The sequence below is a fragment of the Perca fluviatilis genome, chromosome 1 (genome assembly GCF_010015445.1).
Source record: "Perca fluviatilis chromosome 1, GENO_Pfluv_1.0, whole genome shotgun sequence".
In the NCBI taxonomy this organism is placed as follows: domain Eukaryota; kingdom Metazoa; phylum Chordata; class Actinopteri; order Perciformes; family Percidae; genus Perca; species Perca fluviatilis.
The window spans coordinates 14,230,058-14,253,249 of NC_053112.1; the positions used below are offsets into that span (position 1 = coordinate 14,230,058).

Here is a 23,192-nt window from a genome sequence, read left to right on the forward strand (position 1 = left end):
TATATGCCGATGTCAGTCTGATCTGTAATATGTGATTTTGTTCAATCTTTAAAAATCTACGCAATTGTAGCTACCTCTACTGACTAAAACGCATTACGACGGTCACTGCGTGAGTTTATTTTTAACGTTACAACCCGGAAGTAGTGCTACTATTTATAAACTTTATGTCACAAATTATAACGTGGAGCAGGAGCAGCAGCTGTGCTTTCACCATGTGTTTTTAGCTTCTATCAATAGTGTGAAAATATAAGTTTGGAATCCGCAAGACCAATTATATCTGGTATTTATATCATGTTTTTTCTCGTTACTATTCTCACGCTTATACCCAACATATAAATACTCCTTAATTATAATTGTCTAAGTGTAAATAGTTTTTTAAGTGTTAGCCAGCTAACGTTAAGTGTGTAGTGTTCCTAGTTGAACTGTTTCTTTTAGTTGCCCCTTTAGTTTGGCACCTTCACCTGTAAAAGTTCAGATTCCCTGCCAAAGGCACTGGAATCAATTCACCTGGACCTAACGTTACAGAGACATCTTACACTTCCTTTATTTACCTTACAGTTGCAGCACAAATAAAGCAATTCACATATCCCTTTATAATGGGATACAGTACCCCAAATACAACACATCCCAGTAATCATTGTGTTGCTTTATATAACGTAATCGGTATAAGTGCAGTTTAGTGTCCCAAATTATTTTTCAAAAACTCAGTGTCCCAATAAATGATGAGGGTCTTATTTGAGACAGGTTGCCCTAATCCTAACCATAACCATAACCATAACCCAAACACCTGTTAAACAGGTGGTTTAGCAGGTTCATAATTAAGGACATTGTATGGGGAATTTTGGACACTAAACTGCACATACGGTATACCAAGGTAATTAACCCAAATCAACAGCATTTATTAAAAAATAAAATGCCAGTGCAATCCCACGTAAAGGGTGGGATTGGGCTGGGTATTGTTTGAAATGTGTCAATACCTGTGCCAATATGATACCCAGGCTATAGTAAAGCACTTATTTCAGTGCCTCACATTGAGGGGTGTTGTACTGTAAAATGTAAAAAACAAAAAATATCTACAGATCTTTCTCTATGTTTTGTCTCACACGGATGGAGTTTACCTGCAGAATTACTTCAACTATATTAAAACTGTAACATTTAAAAGTAATTTCCTGAATTTTCTCGGGTGCTGGGTGGATAGGGCTAGGGGGATGTACTATATTTTATCATTGTTGAATGTATAAAAAACTCATTTTCTTTATTGTTTTCTCTGTTTATTTCTTATTTTCTCAAAGCAACCACAGTCTACAATACAGTTGATGATTTAAAATGAGGAAATATCTGCTCAAAGAATAAGTAAACAACACTTAAAGCATAACTGACCATTTTTTATATTCAAAGTTACAAACACATTGTGGTCAGTATTTGCAACATTGAGCTTTGTTATACAGCCCTAGTTGGCTAAAAGCAGTGATCCCCTGTTCTACCTTCAAAAATAAAACAATACTAATTCCAAGAGGATCATGTGTAAATCTTAGACATACATCAACTTCTGCTTGAATTATACAGTTTGACATTAGACAGCCAGGAGACAATGTCATTTCAAATATCTTTTTTTTTTTTTTTCCCCAGTAGAAACCTAAGCTTGAACATGGAACCTTCATCATCAGCAGCAACATGCAACAGAAGGAAAAGAAAAAACATCGCCCCCACGGCACATGAGGAGGCCAAAAGATTAAAAACTGCGCAGGAGGGCGAGGAGCTGCTGGAGTGTGGACATTCCTCCCGCTCTCAGAGGATCTCTGTGTTGCCCGATCGCCTTCATCAACCAATTACACCGGATGAGCTGACAGAGCTGCTGCATTATGCCGCCCTGGGGAAAACGGGTGGCATTAAACAGCCCAGGTAATGACTGTAAGATGTTATCTACTTCATCAGCTTTCATCAAATAACTCTCCGTAATGCACATTTACTGTGCCCCTGTGCTCCAACAACAATCTCAATAATCCTTTTGAAGTCTTCACTAGGGATCGACCGATATTGGTTTTTCAAGGCCGATGCCGATTATTACTAGTTAATGAAACCGATAACCGATATTTGGAACCGATATGCATTTACAGTGAAAAGGAAAATCTGTAAGTCAAAATTAAGATTTTGGAATGTTACAAAATCCAACACAGAACCTTGTTTAAATGCTTTAAGCAATTATTTAATATATTAGAAAATTTCAACATAATACACAGTAAAAGATAGACAGTCAGAGAGACGGACACAGAGCTGTAGCGGAGCAAAAGTAGCACACTTTTTAATGAATGAACTTTATCGGTTATCAGGCAAATAAAACGCTGATGCAGATAATCTGCAAACTGCCCAAAAAAAAAACGTCCCAATAATCGGTCAGGGCCGATAATCGGTCTATCCCTAGTCTACTCCACTTATACTTACTTATACATCCCCCTGTATCTCTTCCAGTTGGTGTCGTCTCCAGCATCAGAAGAGGGTTAAAGCTGTGAATGTGGTGATCGTGGAGGGCTTGACCCAGAGTCACTTTTACAAACACTACCTCACCCTGCGACACCTCAGGACCAACTACACAACTGTAAGTAACCAGAGGTGATGTCCATTTCTAGATTCACAGTGTCTGTGTTTTGGGTTAACACTGGTCCTTGTCGTTTTTTTATCTGGCTGGATCAGAGGCTCACCTTTTCTCCATCATCTGCCGACCTGGCGTCAGGAATCTTCAGCAGTGAAGTTCCTAAATCGGCTTGTCCATTTCTTCTCCAAAGACGCAATGGATCCAGTGAACTGCACAAAGGTGAGAAGCTTATGTGGATATGTTCTGAGTGTGTGTAGGTGTGTGTACTTGGGGCAATATATGAATACATGATCAGTGTAATATGAGAGTAGATATTGGTTTTTATTTTGGTTGTCAAAAAATTCGCCCTTTCATGATTTTTTAAGGCTACTATAAAGTTAACTGTTTGAATATTTTCTAAACGTATAAAGATGTTAAAATAAAATTAAAATTAAAAAAAAGCATATTAAGATGTTATAGGTGATTAAATGTACAAATAATGTTTCATTGTTTCAATGTTCCATTTGTCTGTATAGTCAAAAATCTTCTTCTGTGTATTTATCTTCTGAATGTCATTATATTTATCACCAGAATATCATCACATTTACTATTAGCTTTAGTTATGTGTTTTTTCTCAGTGTTTTTGCTCTTGTTCTTAAATGTGTGTGTTTTATTGCTATTACACACTGCTGCAGCACTTAGGAGTCACCCAGTAATCACCAAGTTTGGGACACAGAGGAGAGGACTGACAGCGTATGTGCTCACCCAGGAGGAGATGATCAAGAAACACTTCCCTGTCAAAGGTGAGTGGCTTTTTACTGCCACTCTGCACACGACTGTCTTTGCAGGCATTCTCCATGTTATTGTTTTTCAAAAGCTCTCTTTTTACCCGTACTACCTAAAATGCGAGGCCAGCATTTTTACATTTATCTACCATGAAGAAACACTGCAATATAGCCTCTGCAAAATAGCCTTCCTCCACAGCGCTGCGGAGGAGGGTCTGGCTAGTCCACACAGGATTCTGGGATGGGAGAAAAACGTGCTCTGGTTTATTGGCATTTCTTTAAACCAATCACAATCGTCACGGGCGGCACTAAGCGCCCGACAGAATCCACGGCGTCGCTGCAAAATGGCCTCGGGAAGGAACTTGTTTTGGTGGAACGTGTGTACGTTCAAAGGTTGTTTTAGTCGTGCAACAGAAAACTCTGATTGGACAGATAGTCTAGCTAGCTGTCTGGATTTACCCTGCAGAGAGCTGAGAAAAGGTTAACTATAGTCCTCATACAGTGTTTCCTACAGATTAGAAAGCAATTTGTGGCGCCCTGTGTCAGACGGAGGGAGGGGGGGAGGTGAGGGGGTGTTAGATAAAATACTTATTTTCGTAACAATCAAGTATCAAAAAATGAGGAGGACACTCTGTTGGATGCTGTCCTCCTCTCCTACTCTTTCTTCAATGCCTAACGAATATCTCTCTTTCTCTCCCAGTGTGTCTTTCTGTGTGAGCAGCACTGGTTGAAGCCTGAAAATATTGTAAACAAATTAATAACGTAACTAATTACACTGGTCGGACTGTTGAGCTCGGTTTCACACTGATACCTCCGGTTCAGGCTGGTCCTCATCCTCAACACGTGCCTTTTTCAGTTGAGGAAAATACTTAGCTACTACTGAATACTGAAGCAGCAAACATTCAGTGTAAGAGTAAAAAAAATGACATAACATTATTTATAATATGTTTATTTGATTCACAGCTGCTACATATAGTGTTTTGACCTCGACAACCCAACTGCATTTTACCGCAAACGTACGACTAGTTAACTTTCTAAAGCAGGCGCAATCACTTCTTTGCTAAGAGTCGGGTCGGGACTCCAACATTAACACACTGACAACATTATATTCAGAATATAAAATATTTTTATAGCACTTTTTAATGTGTGATTGTGTAAAGGTGTTCACGAGATACCAACCTTTTGTGTCTTCTCTCGTTTTCATGGAGACAGACGCTGTGTGCACGGAGGGGAGGGGCTGTGTGTGTGTGTGTGTGTGTGTGTGTGTGTGTGTGTGTGCGTGTGTGTGTGTGTGTGTGATGCGATGCGAGTGACAGAGAGACGGAGGAGAGCAGGGAAAGGAAATGCAACTGAAAGAATACGCTGCATGTTTTAATTAGCGTTAACAAAAAATTTATAATAACGAAACGCAATATGTGGCGGCCGGTGTTGATTGTGTGGCGCACCGCCACAAATTAGTCTATGTGTGGAAAACACTGTCATAAATCGACGGGAGTTTAAAATGCCAACACAAAGACAGCCCAAGATAATGGATATCCGGCCTAAATGTCTGGCTGTCTGGATTTACCCTGCAGAGATCTGAGGAGCAGTTAACCGTAGTCCTCATAAATCGACCAGAGTTTAAAATTACAACACAGAGAAAGCGTAACGTGTATCTGTCCAATCTGAGTTTTCTGTTGCACGACTAAAACAACTTTTGAACATACACATGTTCCACCAAAACAAGTTCCTTCCCATTTTGCAGCGGCACCGTGGCTCTGCCCGGAATGCTGTGTGGACTAGCCAGACCCTCCTCCGCAGCGCTGTGGAGGAAGGTCTGGCAAAGCGAAACTAGTGTGGACATAATCTCCCTCTCTCTTGGCTGTGTCTCCATCTCGACCGTCTCTGTTTTGACACAGGAATGCCAGGTTTTGAGGACTATGTGTGCACAGACAGTGTTGAGAGCGTGACTGACAACAGCCCTCTGTATGGAATTGACTGTGAAATGGTGAGATGCTCTCAATAATATACATATAATTTCCACCGATTTGTAGGAATCCAGTTATGCAGTTTCAAACACTTAATAATGCTGTGCCTCAGGTTCAAACAGAAAAGGGATATGAGCTGGCTCGTGTCTCTCTGGTGGACAGTGATGGGAACTGCATGCTGGACGATCTGGTGAAACCTCTGAATCGAATCTTCAACTACCTCACCAGGTACACACACACACACACACACACACACACACACACACGATTGATTTCTAATACAGAAATGCCTCCTGATAGGTTCTCTGGTATAACCGCAGCGATGTTGCAGCCGATCACAACCACCCTGCGGGACGTTCAAGCGAAGCTCAGGAAGTTGTTGCCGAGCGACGCGGTTCTGGTGGGACATTCCATAAACAACGACCTCGTGGCTCTGAAAGTGAGATCCCACTGATATTTTAATGTCTGCTTGTAACAATATCATTATCAGGACACGGTTCTGAGTTGACGTTGTTGTTGTTGTTGTGCGTGGTAGTTTAAATGGGTCAGGAATCTGAGGGCAGATGAGGCTTTTGTAAATGTTCGTAGATAGAAGTGTGTGTTGAGCAAAAACATCCCTACACCATCTGTGGTCTTCAAAGCTTTAAAACCCCTCTCGTGAACGCGATATCTCAGGAATGCCTTGAGGGAATTTCTTCACATTTGGCCCAAACGTCGACTTGATGAACTGATTAGATTTCTTTCTTCACGCCATAACTCGGGACCAGAAGGGGACATTTTTCGGACATATTTCACATTTGGTGACACTAACTTTTAAACTGGGGTGATTGTATAGATTTTCTGTGCTGCCGGGGTTGAAGATTTGTGTGAAGCATCCATGTTTTGCCACAAAAAAACAACACTTAATGCTTTTTTTAAATTGAATCGCTTCACAGTCTTCAATACATATATCATATGAGTCTGGACAGACATGAACTGCAACTCGACAGGTTGGCAGAGGCATACAACTGTGGGGTAGAAATTCCATTTTTTTCTTTAAAAGTTGGAAGTTTTGACCTGCGTTATGTTTGTGTCCTCCCTGCAGCTGATCCACCAGCATGTGATCGACACCTCACTGCTGTACAGGAAAGAGTTTGGACAGAGGTTTAAACTGAAGGTCCTGGCCAAGACCGTGCTGAAGTAAGTTCCCCGCTCTCTCCTTGTCTCTCTCCTTGTCTCTCTCTCTGTCTCTCTCACTGTCTCTCTCACCCACCACGGCTAATAATTTAATTTTCCACTCGCGTCCCAGGAGGCAAATACAAACTGAAGAAAAGAAGGGTCATAATCCCATTGAGGATGCTTTGGCAGCCCTGGAGCTGGCTCAGTACTTTATTAAAACAGGACCTCGTCAGGTAACACATTGCTTTCTTACACACACACACACACACACACACACACACACACACACGCACGCACGCACACACACAATTTATCTAATATTTTCTGTGTATGCTCACTGTCAGGTTGTAGAACTTCATATGGAGGAGCTGTGGGGATATACGATAGTGGAGGAGGAGTCCACTGATTCTGAACCTGCACCCACACCAAGTCCCAGGTACAGTACGTTATACAATCTGTAGACCTCTTTGTATTCTTTACATCCTACCACATTTACTCAGGCCATGTCCACACTAAGTCGGTTAACCATATCTTTCCTCTGGGTTTTTGACCTCCATACTATGGTAGCATTTTTTTCACACCCGAAAATTTTGCTTTTCAAAAACATTCCCCACGGTGGATCAATACAAAAATGAAGCCGTCACGTTTGAGTTCGAACTTTTAAAATGTAGCTTTTGAAAAAGTGGTGTTACCCTCCTCAGACACGTGAAACATTTTCAGAAATGTTTGAGTCAGTCTACCGATTTCTCTAACTTAGTATGGCATTTTCTGCTCAAATGTCCATGATTTTATTGTCCTACAGAATCATTTCCACAACAACAAAAGGGTCTATGAGATTTGACATCGTCCACGAAATCCAAAATGATAGACTTATGGGGAAAATATATCTTGAATCACTTTAATAGAAGGATTCTGCTCTTCATTCACAATGTGAACCAATCTCATCGCACGTTCTTTCTCCAGTTGTATTTGACTGATTCTCCGTCTTTATTACTCGTGCAGGTTTGCTGACATACTACAGACACTTGGCCGGTCGGTAGCCTTTTTAGGAAAGCGTTGTGACATCGACCTGGATCTGTCCCATCAGCAGTGGCACAACTCTGACAAAGAGGTGAGACATGAGAAGTTTTGACTCCGGAGCCGTCTACTGTCTCCTAGTCGCGTATTGCCAGAGCTTCCTCCGCAGCTCTGCGAAGGAGGGTCTGGCGAGTCCACACAGCATTCCGGGATGGGAGAAAAACATGCTCTCGTTTATTGGCATTTCTTTAAACCCATCGCAACCAATCAACCTCAACGGTTGTTTTAGTCGTGCAACAGAAAACTCAGATTGTCTGGAATTACCCTGCAGAGATCTGAGAAAAGGTTAACTATAGTCCTCATAAATCGACCGGAGTTTAAAATGCCAACACAAAGGCAGCCCAAGGTAACGGATATCTGGCCTAAATGAGTGAAATCTGGCGGAATTTCCATCGGCAACGGAGCAATTCCGGAAGAGGAACGACTTGGATATAGACTAACTGCCTCCTGACCTTTACCTGATCAAACACTCTAAGTTAGCTTGGTTTCCTACCCAAACTATGCATCGATCTGTTTTGGTTTGTGCTGCATATACTATACCTATTTTTTAGCTATTTAGATGTTAGGTTGCAGTGGTGAATATCTTCAGGTATCTGGTTTTGATGAAAAATCTTTAGTGGCATTTCGGCCTAATTTGACAACGAACTATAAAGTGACAGAGAGAGAAAAGATGAACGAAGTTGCTCTTTTTGTTCAAAAGATGACTTAAATGATCATTGTTTATATTATAGGTGAATATACACGTAAGGTTTTTGCTGCACTCACTATATGTCCTCTGTCTTTCTTCTCTTTCCTCACCATCCTCCCCTTACCTCTTCTCATTCTCCACCCGTTGCTTTATCTCGTCTCCTTCAGATGTTGGCCTCTTTCCGGAGACGGACCAAGCGTCCGTTCCTCTCAGTGCTCCAGTTTTCTTCCCTCTCGGACCATCTGAAGAGGAGCTACCCTCATCAGGAGCACCAGCACCAGAGGGTGAGGCATTTATTCACAGCATGAAACATTTTAAGAGTTGTTTAGATGTACTACTTAATTAATGTGTTTGTTTGCCCTGCAGGTGTGTGCAAACCTTCGAGATATGTGTGTAGTGTTTGCCGGGCCGTTCCCTGCGGCTTTCTCCGAGAGGGAAGTGAGGCGGCTGTTTTGTTGCTGTGGACCGGTTCGAAATATCAAAATGTTGAACACAACTGTCAGGGTATATCTCACCTAAATTACGATCCTTTAGTTTACATTTAATCAGCTGTATTTCTGTCACAGATGAACACATCGACAACTAAATACGTCTTAGATATGCTGCTAATTACTGCTTTAGTTTCTCTTAAACTTGGGCTGTAAAATCAGTTTTTCTCCCCTTTTTGGATATGCTTTATTAATCGTACCTTTATTGTCTGACGACGTTTGGTCTCCAGGTTCATGCAGAGGTAGAGTTTGAGCTGCTCGAGGGAGCTATGCTGGCTTTAAAAACGTTGAATGGACTTGATATGCAGGGACAGTCCATCAAGGTAACTCTCTCCCTGTTTTTCTTTTGCTTTCTGTCACTTATTCTCTTTACATTACAGTTAAAAGTTAGTCCAAAACGTTCGTAGATTGCTGTATCTCCAACATGTATGCCCGTGTGTGCCTTTTCTAGGTCCAGAGGCCTGTTTACGAGTCGATGCTGGACTTGGATCTGACTCTTGATACTTTGATGTGTGACAGTCTCAACGCCAGTCACCTCTACGCTGTTAAATTAAACCCCAGTGTCGCTGAGAGCATTCAGTTTTCTGCAAGGGTCAATGGACACACGTCAGATGCCAAATGTTCTGTTAAAACAGCAAACAGGTTGCCCTCAGTGAAAGTTAATGGTCAACGGTCGCATCCCACAAAGTCTAAACTGTCTGAGGAGATGGTCAGAGAGACATTTGGTCACTTTGGTACGGTGGAGAAAGTCGTCCTGCTTGCCAAACCTGGAAAACGTGCAAGACATGCATACATAAGTGAGTAAAAAGCTTTATTATTCATTAAGCCGCCTAGAGATGATCCGCGGTAAAAACCACTTTGCGCTGGCCGTTCCATTGTTTTCCCATGGCGACAGCGGTGCCGGCCCACTACGCTATCCTCGGCGTTGCGCAACTTTGAGAGCGCTGCACTCAAAGTTCAAATGATTTCAACTTTGACCTAGTTGTTTATTTATTTGTTTATTTTATTTATTTGTTTATTTATTGAGGATCCCAGTCTATGCAATCAGCTAGTCTCCCTGGGGTCCATTCTAAAAAAAAAAAAAATTACTATTATTGATGATCTTTCAAGGCGCGAGCGACCATTGGCGCAGCCAATTCCAGAACGTTCCTGAGCTGCGCTTTGCCTCTTTGCTCTGCGCCGTGCCTCGCGGTTTTGCCGCGGATCGTGTGTAGGTGCCTTGTTTTACTGTTCAAACGCAGTTTCTGTGTGTCTGTAACACGAGCGTCTCTGGTTGACAGAGTTTGAGAGCTCCGAGGGCAAACATGCAGCCCTCAGGTCCTCTCAGGATCTCTGGAAGGAAAAATACCTCGTCTGTCCATCCCTCACTCCACCCCACTTACCCTCATGGGTTGCCATGACAACAGCAATCACCACAGCGGATCCTGACAATGAAGCAGCAGAAGACAAGGAGAGGACTCCCATGCACACCAGTTCTCAGGTAAAGACAAGGGTGTGTTGACTCCAGTTGGTTGTCACAGATCCCTAAAGTCACTGTTTAGAATATAAATAAATAAAATAGGTCAGTCCCAGTGAAAATGGGTGCCCTGCCTCTCTGTCCACCAGTGCATTTTTTCTTAGTCAGCATGCTGACACGCTTGGCTACAGGAGAGCCGAGTCTGATTTTGACGAAGGCCATTATGGCTTTGTCTCTGGTGCCATCCATTTTTTTACCACATGTGATGAAGACTCCAATATATAATCTGTGTAGGACCAGGAAATGGAACTCATGATGGGGAAGTTGGACTGCCGCCTACGGAAGCTCTTCAGATCTCTCCCAGAAGGCACCTTGTCTGTAGTCGTGCTGCTCGGACACACCAGGTGAGGACTCTTGACAGCCGGAGGAAAATCTGCTACCAAGTTAAATATTTCTAAACCTCCTCTTCTCTTCTGTTCTCCTCCCCAGTGCTCATGGCTACCTTCCGGGTTTGTGCCTTATGGAGGTCAAGCAAGAGTCTTGAGAACAGAGACCTGGTCTTCTGTTGGAATGAATACTAACCTCCACTATCAAAACATCTTTCAGTCCATTGATGTCTCCTCTTGTATGAACCAAGTAAAATCATTGACGATAAAAAAAGACTTCCCAAACAGACTCCCTTTACCTCAGACTTGTTTTGCACGTTTCTCTTTGGCAAAATATATATAAAGGAAAGTTTAAGTCAAATACAGTACTGTAAAATATTTTTCATGGCCTTGATCAAAGTTACAAATTAACATCTGCCTTTGGTCTGATCTGCCTTCTCAGACGGCAATCATTGTATGGATTTTGGCTCTTGGTTTTAACAAAGTCAGTTTGTTATAGACTTGTTATAACATGCTGAGGTGGAGTTTGAAAGTAGATACATTTTGTTCACCTGGAAGAAAATCTGACAGCAGTTTCATGAAGTGATTGTGAACCCCAAGACAAGAATTATCAAACACCATGTTGGGTAAATGAATGTTAAAAATGATTAACTGTATGAAGTAAAATGTAATTTTACTTGTACTACTTTTAACTAGCAGTATTTATTATACAGGATCTATGGAGTTTAATAATGCACCATTAAATTTGTTTTGATGTCAAACTGTCTTTTCATTATTTTCAGTAACCATGATTAATATCTGGCATTTCACTTTGGTTCCAAAAACAAATCTAAATAGGCCTTTTTCACAGCTGACTGGTCATAGTAGGAAATGCACAGGTGTTATTAATAACATTAACGATGGCTCCGTCATTCATTTTCTTTCCACCTGTGCTTTTCCTACCGATACAAAATGTCTGAAAAGAAAAGAAAAAGGCCTATGGCCTTACTTTAGCACGACCGTGTATGAAGACCAATTGCAGATGGTAGACCTAATGAGTTGTAGATCATTATAAAGTGTAAATGTAATGGTTTTTTAATGTTTGTGGCCCACCAGGTTCAGTTCTGTTCTCTGTCAGTGTTCTAGTAGGGGATTATATTAATTCAGCAAGTTAAAATGTTTAAATGACATCTGAAAACCTATTTAATGTGGCTTTTACTTAATCTCACCTTCTTTCCTTTAACAAATTTAATGGTCTGTTTTTAACTTATGTTATTTATACTGTAATTGTATCGTCCATTTGTCCTGGTTTTATTGGGTTGCATTTTTATCCCATCAGAAAATTGCTCTACAAATAAGTATTATTGAAAGAATTATTTTTTTTACTGTAGTCATGTAAATTCTCACTATTGAGGGTACAGAATTGAGATGTGCGTGTGTGTGTGTAACACATGGATGTATTATATTGACAGTGTAAGTTGTGCACTAAAGTGACATGTACAGTGCTGTGATTGATTTAGTTTGGGAACAGAACATCAAAATACTAAGAAACAATTCTTTAATTTTTTTCCCCTTTCCAAGGAAATAAGTGTTTTTAAACTTTGTTATACAAAAATGTATACGTCTTAACGTTTACACCTTTTGCATTAGAACATACTTTTACATTGTTGCAGATTGGACAGTGACAAAACATTAAACGGGTAAAGAAAAACAATTCTGTACAAAAAGAACACAAGCACCTCTCATGAAGGATCAAAATGCCACCAATAATAAACGTCACATCATTGATAAGCTTATATACGTTTTTGATAAAACTGGGGAAGTTGACAAAACTTACATTTAAAAAAAAAATGGATAAAATACTAAATAACCCAGACATTGTAAACTACAGGACCTGTCCGGTGGCATTTTATCTCACGATTTATGAAAGGGCTTCACAGGGATACAGAGACCGGAGAAAATTAAGATCTCCCTCACATGCACAAACTCGCACACAACTCACTCACAAAATATAAGACTGATTGGAGGTACCGGTGTCGTTAAAAATGAATCTTTTCAAATTGACAGCATGGCTGTGGTGGCAGATTCCAGTCTCAACACAGAATAAATGAACATTTCTTTGAGTTCAGATTTTTCGATTCTAGTAAAGAATGTGCGTTTACCCAGAAGAGTTGCTCGCCCCTTCGCTAAAAGATCAAAATATGGCAGCTGTCGTTATGGCTTGTGTTCTCTCTTTCAATAGTCCAGTCAAGTAAGCTTGGCTGGTAGCTTTGGACACGGTATCCACAGCTGTTGAGTGAACGAATTAATTTAGGGCGTGCACCATTCCTAGTGATGTGCATCCTTACAGAAGAGCACCTTAAGTGCTTAGGAAGAGACTCCGAGCAGGAGCTCATGGTGACATAGTGGCTTCTCCACTCCTCGCCTCTCGCTACCAGACTTCCGGGACCTCAAACAGCGACGTTGTAGATTTAGCCCCTGTACAAGAGGAGGGACAGACATGTAAAGATGAGAACAAGGACACCCACAGGACCTTGATTTTGAAAGTTATCATTCTGAAATCTTCACAATTAGTACATTTAAGCCATTTAACCCTTTTATTCCCCTTGTTTACAGGTTTTGGTACAGTCTACATGTATTAGCTTATTTTCAGGATAGGTTGCGCTACTTAGAAATGCCTTTGACACATGTTCTTGGACATCATAGAAAAAAAAAAAAAAAGTTCGAAAGAGTTTATTTTTTTTTTTAATTTATTTTCCCTCTTTTTTTTTAAACCGTGTTCACACCAAATTCCACGTCTTATTTAAGATTTCTTGGACATCAACCATTTCAACTGTCTCAAGCTGATTCACTGAGAAACACACCTTTGGACTTCTTTTTCTTGTTCTTTTGACCTCTCTTCCCATGGACTTGTTGCCAGGTGACCGTCCCCTCAGCATCATTGCCTTCAGGACTTCGCTCCTCCTCATCAGGGACTGGACTGGACCCCGCTGAATCTGATGCATCTCTGCAGGGCACAGCAACCGTTAAGACACTTGAATCACAGCAGAGTAACAGTGGCAGCATAAATGAGCACCTCCATTTTACTCACGCAGTCTTTAGCCATCCTTCTGAGGTCCTGCTCTCGATAGCTAGTCCACTTTTGTCTAGGAAACCATAATATACTCAATTAGACCCATTTAAAAACACACACACACACACACACACACACCCCACCACACACTTAAGGGGGGGGGGGGGAATCTCCATGTGTAACACCAAACATCCCAAGGCTTGTGCTGGCCAGGCAACTTCAAAACCAACACAGGAAAAATTACACGGGCCCAATGGCTAGTATTTGACAAAGAAATCATAATCGAAAATTGACATATCTTGACACTACACAAAGTCTTAGTGGAAGAACTGCAATATTTAAGACTCAATGATGACCGGGGAGAAATAAAGAAAGATCTCCATCTATCTATCTATATATAATTCACTGACCTGTACTGCATAAATGATGCAAATATTGTAAATCTATTTTCTAATTTGTTAGTTACCACAGCAGGAAAGTACTTCTGCACACATGCATTCATACATACCATCAGTTTTCATCTTCTTGCTGCCTGTGCTATTCGGGTATGAGCACTGACTCCAGCCGTCTGTAATTGGAGCGTCTCCGGCCCCTTGCTCTCCCTGAGTGGGACTGATGCTGCGTTTCCTCAAACCCCTACACCAAAAAGATACATGCATCAATAGGAAGATAAATTGTGCATACCTGCAGAAACTCCTAAGGCGAGAGGTAAATACACTGAATGTTAGGTTGAAAATGCAGCTTATCAGTGCAGGTGTACCTGGCATATCCAAAACCAGCACAAGTAGCGGAGGTGTAGGGAGGTTTCATCCAGCCGTCCTCTCCCCAAGATTTGGGCGTCTGGTTGAGCTTCTCCTTGTCCTGCTGCTTACCCTGGATGTACTCTGCATACGTCTGGATCCTGTAACTCTCTGCGTAGCGGCTGGTGTTCATAGCTGCGTGATGAGACGAAGACGTTAACAGATCGCATCAACCTTTTTTGTCCCGTCTGTCCTGTGTTGTTCCATCTGGGGTGTCAAGCTCACCTATCTGTACCTGGTCCGTCTGACTTAGGGACACAAATGCTGACGTGTCGTCTATCCAGGAAACCTGGATGTTTCCTGAGTGGATAATGGAAGTAGAAAGTGAGGGATAAAACAATGGGTCATACCCGTGTGAAAACAGAATTATCAGGCAAAAAAAAAAAAAAAAAAAGAAATCACGTCTCACCGAAGGCACTAAAGAGCTGGTAGAGGTCACTAGTCTTCCATTCTTTTGGGAAGGTGACATACAGGACATGGTCTCTTTTAGGTTGCACTGTAGGAACAGAAGGGATGAGCGGGGAAAACAGCAACAGGTGAAGTGGAGAAGCAGTGATAGTTCTAATTTAAAGCTGAATTATAAGAAAATCAAAAGCAAAAAAGTTTAACAAGTGGCTGGTTTAAAGCTGTGGCAGGCTAAAATATTTATACAGCTATATTAATAGTATGACCTGTGACTATTGTCCTGCCCCCTCATGCTCAGAAATCACCAAATTTCCTGTGGTGTTTGTTTAAAAAAAAAAAAAAAATAAAATAAAAATAAGTTTACATTTTGTGTCCCATCAAAACGCCCATCTGCATCCTTTGGGCCCCCCAAAAAAAAAAAAAAAAAAAAAAAAGAAAATATGAATTTATGACATTTCAAAGTAGGTTTTCAAAAACTTTAAAAGAGTGCAGTTTACATCCATGTTTACTGCTCTTCTTTACTGCTTTAATGTTTCTTTGCACATTACTGCCACCAATGTGTATCATGTTTTCACAATAAAAACAAAAAAAAAAAAAGTCCAATATGTAATATATTTACTGTAATAGATCCAAAAATGACCCCAATGCATCAAATACTAAGGAAACATGGCAAGTTGAAATACTCTTTTCTGACAACAATGCCAACGCCAGTATTTTCTCCTTTTGAAATTTCCGTTCCGTGACGGCATTTCTGTTTTGGCCTGTGTGTTGTTATCAACGGCCCAGTTTGACAGCCAGGCCGGGTTGCCAGATATACCTGTAAAAACGTAAACCCAGCACGCTACAGCTCTAACGTTGGTACAGCCATGAAAGTAGCAAACAAACAGGATAAACTGAGAAAGATTCTACCTGACCTAACAAAAACAAAAGAAAACGGCATGTTTCTAACAGTTGCGTGACCAGACGTAACAAACCCCTGGTAAATATCAGAGATGTATTTGAAAGATGGAGACAGCTTAGATCCCAAAAGGACGCCGAGTTGGCTAATTTCCTCCTGAAGAGGTAAGCATAGCTTCAGGCTAATTTATCACAGCCTCTAGGGATGGGCATTTTATGTAATTTCAACATTTGTGTACTCACATTGAATTATATAGCTAGAGTACCCGAGTTGGTAACTCGCAAAAACAATTGAGACACAGCCAGTAAAGTGATCCCAACTGGTCCTGGCTAACGCCGCCATGCTAACCCTGTTAACTGCTAACGTTACCGGGAGGACCAGGCAAGCAGCCCATGGCTGTTTACAAAGTGTAGTTCAGCGGTCGCAGCAGACAACGGTGAGTTATTTTAAGCCAAGAGAGGGGGGCTGTAAATCGGGAAGAGAGGACTGTGAGTTTGCAGTGCGTTTAGCGATTGTTGCCGTAATTCTAAGCCAATGAAGTGTGTTAGTCGGCAAGGTAGCTAGTGGTATTTTTAGCGGTTCCTATTGCAAATTCTAAGCCGAGGAAGTGTGCCTGTCTGGCGTGTGAAGAGGACGGCAAGGTTGTGGGGTTTTTGGCAGTTCATACTGCAATTCTAAACCGAAAACGTGTGTCTGTCAGTTGGGTACAGAGCTCCGCGTGAGCACGGCCTTTTATGACCGTCAATATAGCCAGCATCTAACGTTAGCTACTCCGCTGAGCTGTGAAGGAATGGTGCGTTCTTTTTGTCTTGTAATCGCGACTAGTAGCTCAAGTGTGACGTCACATCAGTGTTGAAAAACAAATAACCGCAGGTAGGCTACTGCTCTGCTTTCTGCTCAAGACTCGGCCATTGTTGTCATATAGCAACCGAGCGTCTCTAGCCAATTTCAGCCACACAAGCTACAAAATAACTAATTAGGTGGTATTTAACTCATAAGACCGTAGCGACATGCCTATTAGGTAGCAGTATACAGTGCTATGTGTACGACTTCTTCATTTGGTTACAAATAAGACAAAGTGCTTAAAATTGTAGCAAACCACAATGTTTACTACGTGTGATGCACGACGTAGCCATCTTTTAAAGTGAACTCGGGGTCCTCTGAGTTCAGACGACTTGACGAGTCGTATATACGACCTTGGGGGCGTTCTTTTTGCAACTTCCAGTTCGTAACTCTGGAAAACAACTCGTAGATCGACTTCGGTGGACAAAAAGAACGCACCATAATGTCTGGCTATGTGAGACAAGCGTCTAGCAACATTGTTGTGGATGCTGCGGTCTCAGCCTGGCAACCTCTGAACTTCGAGTCTGGGGAGGAGGGGGTGGGGGAGACGACTCTCTCCAGTATTTTGAATTTGTACTGCAGTAACTTTTTTTAAACCCTAGCTGTCAGTATTACATATTGCACCTTTAAATTTGGCAACATTGCCATGCATGTAGTCAATGCAACAATCCTGACATATACCCCTGCTGTGCTACATGATCATACTCACAATCTGGTCCTGTGATGTTGAGGTAGGGAATATCTATTATCCTCATCAGGAAAAGCCTTGAGAACAGAAAAAGAAGCATTTCATTTATTGTTTAAAGATTTTTAGCAGTTAATGAAAGAAAGCCACAAATAAGAATCCATTTAAGTGCATCTCCTACTTGTTGAAGAAAGGCTCAATTAGTTTGGAGTGAGCAGAGATGTACGCTTTGGGTGGAGTCAAGAAAGAGCCTGTAAAGAGAGCGTTTGGCAGAACAAGTCAAACAACATGCATTTAGACAAATTTCATTTTATTTGCAAACAGGATTAGTGCGCTATGCATTACCCAGGTAGTTGGCCATTGAGATGAAACAGAGGCCAGTGATGTAGGCATCGTACCCAGCCTCATGGAGCTGTCCCTGGGCTGTGTCATAACCGGGGAACCCCTCTGCAGTTTCTGACAGGAACAGTACAAATTAGAAAGAAGGCGTCAGCAGGATTTTGTAGGTTGAGACTGGTTCAGACGAACATTAGTGCATTTACTCACCAACTTGTGGTGACTTGAAGGGGCTCTCCTTCAGCTGTTTCTCCAACTCTGCCAGAGATGTGTTAGTGATCAGCTCCTGAAACACAAAAGTCTAATCAAAAATCTTAAATACAACTTTGGAGGTTCTAGAGCCACTTGTTTGCTTGGTGCTCTGACCAGTGATGCCACTTGAGCAAAGATTCTGCTGCTTTTGGGGTTCTTCTTCTCAAAAAGGCCCAAACAGTTTCAACCTCAATTATTTTTAAAAAAAAAGGCTAAGTAGATATATAAAAATTGACTATAACTACTCCCAGTCAGATAACTTTGCAAGTGATCACCTTCCTAAAATATTTATCGAAACACATGGTGCCACTGGTATTCTACAGCACTGAGGGAAATCATATACCTTAAAGGGCTGAGTGGAAGCCATCAACTTTGTGTCCAGAATTCTGCAAGCGAATAGATAACCAATATATTAAATGTTAAATAGCATTGTTGTGAAGACAAGTAACTTTAGCAAAGCAGAGGAGTATTACCTTGGGAAGACACACATTGTGATCTCTTTAAAGTCTTGAAGATCCTGAAGAAAAGAGCATTGGCACAAATCATTCATAAATCACATTACTTAGCAATAGACTGCCATGTCATGAAGCAAAGAAAAAAAAAGAAAAAAAAGGGGCTCCAACAAGTGTTTACCTCTGGCAGAGGGCAGTAGAACTGGTGGATTGTGTGCATTACATCCAACAGCATGTTGTGACCAACCACAAGTTTAGCCTGTGTGTCAGATGAAATAGGGGTACAAGTCAGATTTTCACCAAAATATTTAAAGAAAAGAGTGAATTAACAGAGACTTACTGTCCAGTGATAATATGATGAAACAAGAGTAATTTATTCTAACTGCTAATTTCCAATTTAAAATACAATTATGATTATACTGCAATTCAAAATTTGGGGCAGATTTACAGTTTGACCAGAGAAAAGTTGGTCAACTCACAGATTTAGAGATGGCGTGGATGACCCTGGAGAAGCCAACAGCATCATTTAGCTCCTCCTGTTGGAGATAAAGTGTGGGGTGGGTAGGAATATTAGATGGAATTAAAAACTAGTGCATCCCAATGTTTTCCTACATTCAATACACTCCTCACAATTAGGACAAGAATGTGACTAGCACTTTAATTCAACATCCATCCTGAACCCCAAACTCACCTGCTCTCTCTCTTGTTTCTGTTGTTCCCTCCTCTTCCTCTCCTCATCATCCACTTTGCTGACCTGGATGTATCGCTCCTTCTGCACACATACAGAAATTAAAATCACTGTCTTACATGTTCCACACAAAAACTGGCAAAACTGGTTGAAATAAAACATGTTCTTACCTTTTCTGTTTCCACAGTTTCCACATGAAGCCCCTTGGGAAACCTGGGAAAACAAGACAAATCTTAATCTTCAATTCAACACAAAAATAAATTGAAAAAAAAAAATAAAGTGTTGATTGACACTCACTTCCAGTTCAGTGTCTGGTAGATCAGCTTTCTCTGAAACCTGGTAAGGCAATATAAATATAAGTAGAGTTTAAAAAAAAAAAAAAAAGTACATGATCGATACAAATTGATCAAAGGTGTGGTATTCTGATAGAGCTAGATTACCCAGTACATGGGTCCAAGTCCAAAGTCTTCTCTGAGTTAGTGAAGAGGGCCTCAACCTTCTCTCTGTGGGGAAAACAGGAGAGACGCATAAGGGGCAGACGCTAACATGATTGTGTAAAAGCTGCGTCTTGCCCTTAGATCCCTCAGATTAGTCCAGTTATTCCAAAAACAACTAAATGATAATAGCTGATACACCTTTAAAAGGTCAGACCACCAGTGAGCCTGGGCCGAAGCAGTCGCTAACCCCCTTCACCTTAATCAGCAGGTGGCAAGCAGGACACACGGACACACACGTAAACTTTCAATACACTGGAAGAAACCCTGCAACTGAGGAGGTACGGTCCCTTCCCATGTGACTCCTAGTGGGTCCTGGGTCAATGATGGGGTCTCCTTCCAGTCGGCCATGCCCAATATACCCCCAACGAAAAAGGTAATCAGGGGGCGAGCCACCTCAGCTGCCTCATATTAGTGTGAAAGAACTAAGCTACTACCACCATGCACAACTTCGGTCGCAACCCTCATACACAACACTGAGAATCCACAGCTATGAATCATGGTCTGAAACAAGAGCCACATTACCGCCTTTAAATGTACATGTTTTACACAAAGTACTCCATATGTACTGCAACACTTACATCACCCTGTTGATGTAGTCTTTATGCTCCTCAGGTACGTGTGCAGGGCCTTTGGAGGAGGGGGAGCTGTAGGATGGTGTCCCTACACCGTTAGCATGTTGATTTCTCCTCTCCTCGGTCTGCTCCCTCAGCTGGGCTTCCTCTTCTTGGTTTAGATATGGGATTCCTTTGAAAACCAGACAAGTCACAATTTTACGTTGACGGCTCTACACATTCACTGTCCTAGACAACCGAAGACTACTGCAAGACGAGAAAGCAATTTGTTGAGCATTAGTTATAAGAGGTTTTCTTGCATCATTGGGAAAATAAAAACAAGCTACAAAAGAAATTACATCTTCCACAGGTTCTGCTAGACCTGCATTATCTTTTATGTGTGGTTACATTTTTGGAGGGTGAAAGTAAGCAACAGCATAACCCTCTACCTACAGCAGACACCACATCATTCAAAACAAAGATTGACCGCCAGAATATTAAAGTCCCCAAAACTAGCCTAATAATTCATACCGAAGTGTCATTTTGTGCACATCGCAAAGCAATTCAGAGGTCTGGACCCAGGCTAACACAAAAAGGAACAGTATCACAAGCCTGAATGAAGAGCAAGTGGCCCAGAGCCAGCTGTTCCAGTATAACAGAGGATAACAGCTTTTCCCAACCAAACACTGAAGCTAGATAATGTTCATAACTTTTAAATACTGGTGCCAATATGAATTTTTGTTCTGAACTAAACAAAAAATAAAAAGAAATAAAAAAGGGAAGGTGTTTAGTGTTGTCTTAACATGTTAAAATAGCTAACTTTAATTAACTACAGTATTAAATACATCAAAGAATTAACAAAGAAATTGACCAAGCATTCACTACCTATGCTGCGGTGTACTCACCATGACAGAACACCTTGTTGAAGTCGAATCCCTGACTGGCCAGGAAGTCGATACTGGAACTCTGAAAAGGACAAAAAGGCGATCTACCATTTTAACTACTTTCAAGCAAAAAGCCAACAGGCGTGTTATCTTTTTACAGCTGACCGGTTATTTTCAGGAACAATCATTTTTAAACCATCCAAGTCATGGTCACTATTAAAATTAATTTCTCAGTTCACAGTGAAGCAATCCAATGACCACAAGGAGCAACACTGACTTACTTGACAGATGAACTTTAAGTCGGGGGATGTCCTGTTGAACGGTTTCGGGAATACATAAAAATTAAAAGACTTTGTGATATACCTGCAGAGATGGGAATACAGGAAACAGAACGAGGATTAGTGAAATAATTCCAGCTGCTGGGAGTTTTAAAATAACCTGGGTGCAAGTCACATTTCATATGGTAGCATCCTAGCCTGGCAACCACTTTTTCAAAGTTAGTGCCAAGCTCTTTTTTATTAATATTAGTTAAACTAGCTGTTGGGGCCCCAGCACTGTTGCTCATCTTGTAATCCAGTTTTGCTTTAATTCAGGAGATGGTACAGAGTACTTGGGATTTATCGGTGTGAAATCACACATCTGAAAATGTTACACTTTTCTTGATGTAATAAAGAAGCCATGTTAATATGAGCAGATGACAAGGGAAATAATTTCATTCTTCTATATACTGCACTGTCCCTCAACCTTTTTGCACATCCTGCATTAAACCATACAGCCTTCTTTTTGTATTGTTTAACAGTTATTGCGTACATATGTGTTTGTAGGTTATCATGTCTTTTGTATGTATTGTTTATTTACCTTTAATAAGTTTATGTATACACCAACCACCACTGCAATTTTTTTGTAAGCGTTAATTACTTGGCAAAAAAAGCCTATGCTGTTCTGTATAAAGATGGATGACAATTAAGTATCTTATCTGACAGTGTTGGGGGTGCTTTTGGAGATGGTGTTTAAAATGTGTCCCCAAATATCAATGTCAGAAGTTCTCCATTTGTGAAGCAGATATCACTCACTTTGACTTTGTCTGGTCGTACGTGAATGTACATAATCCGAACTGGAACAGCAGAAAGTCCATTGAGTGCTGGTGGACAGAAAGAGAGTTTAAATGAGATACACAGTACACTACTGGACTACGGAGGAAAAGCAGGATGCATTGGAGGTGTGCAGTGTGCATTTTATCAACTCTAACCTTTTTAAGCTTCGTGTATCGCTCCTCCGGTGTGTCCAGTCCGTTGGTGAGTGCACTGACATTAGGACCGTCGCTTATCCCTAAAAAAAACAACAACAACCACATAACACATGTCATAGCGTTAATTCTTCAAAACAGCGTGTTGATTTCAATCTCAATTTCTGCTAAAACTCTTTACACGTTACCTGAAAATTCTCCATCGATGGCAAGGAAGTCAGCCTCCTCTATCGCGCTGTACACCGTGTTTAAACTGTCTTTATAATCTACAAAATAGGGAAAGAGCATTAACATCCGTAGGTATGTTAGCGTGATGAGGAAAGCGTGCTAGCCTGCAGCGGAGCACAGAAACCCGCAGCCTTGCAGCTACATAGCTAACTGGCTAGCAGCACAAAGAGCTGAGGAATTAAAGAGCGTTGTCCGTTTTATATATATATTAGGTCTCTACTCGGTTGTGCATTATCACAATGTATATAGCGAGATAAAACTCAAGCGAGCGAAATGTGCCTGGCTACTTACTTTGGCGTGTCACCTCCATCCCTGCACAATGACTGAACCCGGCTGACAGCTAACGTTAGCTAGCCTACGTCAACTGGCTTTTTAACCGTTTTACAAACACTTCCGGGTCAAGAAGACGGTTTTTTTTACACGCCTATTTGGTGTTTTAATATTTTAAATGGCATCCCTTATATTAAATATATGAGGAGGTCATTTATTGTGTTGGCTGCGATATAAGAGGGGAAATTGAGTAATAATCATAGAATGTCTCACTTAAAATTGTTACATTTAATTTTATAATAATAATAATTTTTACTTGATATAGCACCTTTTAAAGACAGAGTCACAAAGTGCTTCTCACAATAAACATTTTTTTAAATACAATAGTATCCAAAACAGAAAATAAACAAGCAAAAACAAATACAATACCAATGAAGATTAACACTAAAACCCCCAAATTACAAACATGAGACAAAAGCGATTTGAAACAAGTGTGTCTTCAGCTGCTTTCTATAAGCGTCAACTGAG

General features: G+C 41.0%; 2 protein-coding genes across 3 annotated transcripts; one reads left to right on the forward strand and one right to left on the reverse strand.

The window, feature by feature from the left end:
* Positions 1 to 182: 182 nt before the first annotated feature.
* On the forward strand, positions 183 to 11,338 carry LOC120562026 (RNA exonuclease 5-like). Of its 2 annotated transcripts, none has more exons than XM_039805450.1 (19): positions 183 to 280; positions 1,630 to 1,902; positions 2,470 to 2,596; positions 2,692 to 2,812; positions 3,268 to 3,375; positions 5,256 to 5,344; positions 5,437 to 5,552; positions 5,625 to 5,763; positions 6,409 to 6,503; positions 6,613 to 6,715; positions 6,827 to 6,918; positions 7,485 to 7,593; positions 8,415 to 8,531; positions 8,614 to 8,751; positions 8,966 to 9,058; positions 9,187 to 9,532; positions 10,016 to 10,215; positions 10,486 to 10,595; positions 10,681 to 11,338. In XM_039805450.1, exons 2-19 carry the CDS (start codon positions 1,649 to 1,651, stop codon positions 10,733 to 10,735), a joined length of 2,412 nt encoding a protein of 803 aa, XP_039661384.1. In that variant the 5' UTR covers positions 183 to 280; positions 1,630 to 1,648; the 3' UTR covers positions 10,736 to 11,338. The 2 variants fall into 2 exon arrangements, with proteins under 2 accessions (XP_039661384.1, XP_039661376.1); XM_039805442.1 differs by having other exon boundaries at positions 1,633 to 1,902; positions 10,681 to 10,816.
* A 759-nt stretch (positions 11,339 to 12,097) lies between these two features.
* parn (poly(A)-specific ribonuclease (deadenylation nuclease)) lies at positions 12,098 to 22,790 on the reverse strand. Its single transcript, XM_039805465.1, has 26 exons — positions 22,686 to 22,790; positions 22,355 to 22,432; positions 22,170 to 22,249; positions 21,994 to 22,061; positions 21,202 to 21,283; positions 20,942 to 21,002; positions 20,064 to 20,229; positions 19,429 to 19,491; positions 19,286 to 19,324; positions 19,159 to 19,201; positions 18,992 to 19,072; positions 18,780 to 18,836; positions 18,482 to 18,559; positions 18,322 to 18,365; positions 18,192 to 18,234; positions 17,807 to 17,882; positions 17,606 to 17,716; positions 17,442 to 17,511; positions 17,285 to 17,340; positions 14,839 to 14,925; positions 14,655 to 14,729; positions 14,390 to 14,564; positions 14,138 to 14,265; positions 13,648 to 13,702; positions 13,421 to 13,563; positions 12,098 to 13,034 (listed from the first exon to the last, which is right to left on the reverse strand). Exons 1-26 carry the CDS (start codon positions 22,702 to 22,704, stop codon positions 12,988 to 12,990), a joined length of 2,025 nt encoding a protein of 674 aa, XP_039661399.1. The 5' UTR covers positions 22,705 to 22,790; the 3' UTR covers positions 12,098 to 12,987.
* Between the last annotated feature and the right edge of the window lie 402 nt (positions 22,791 to 23,192).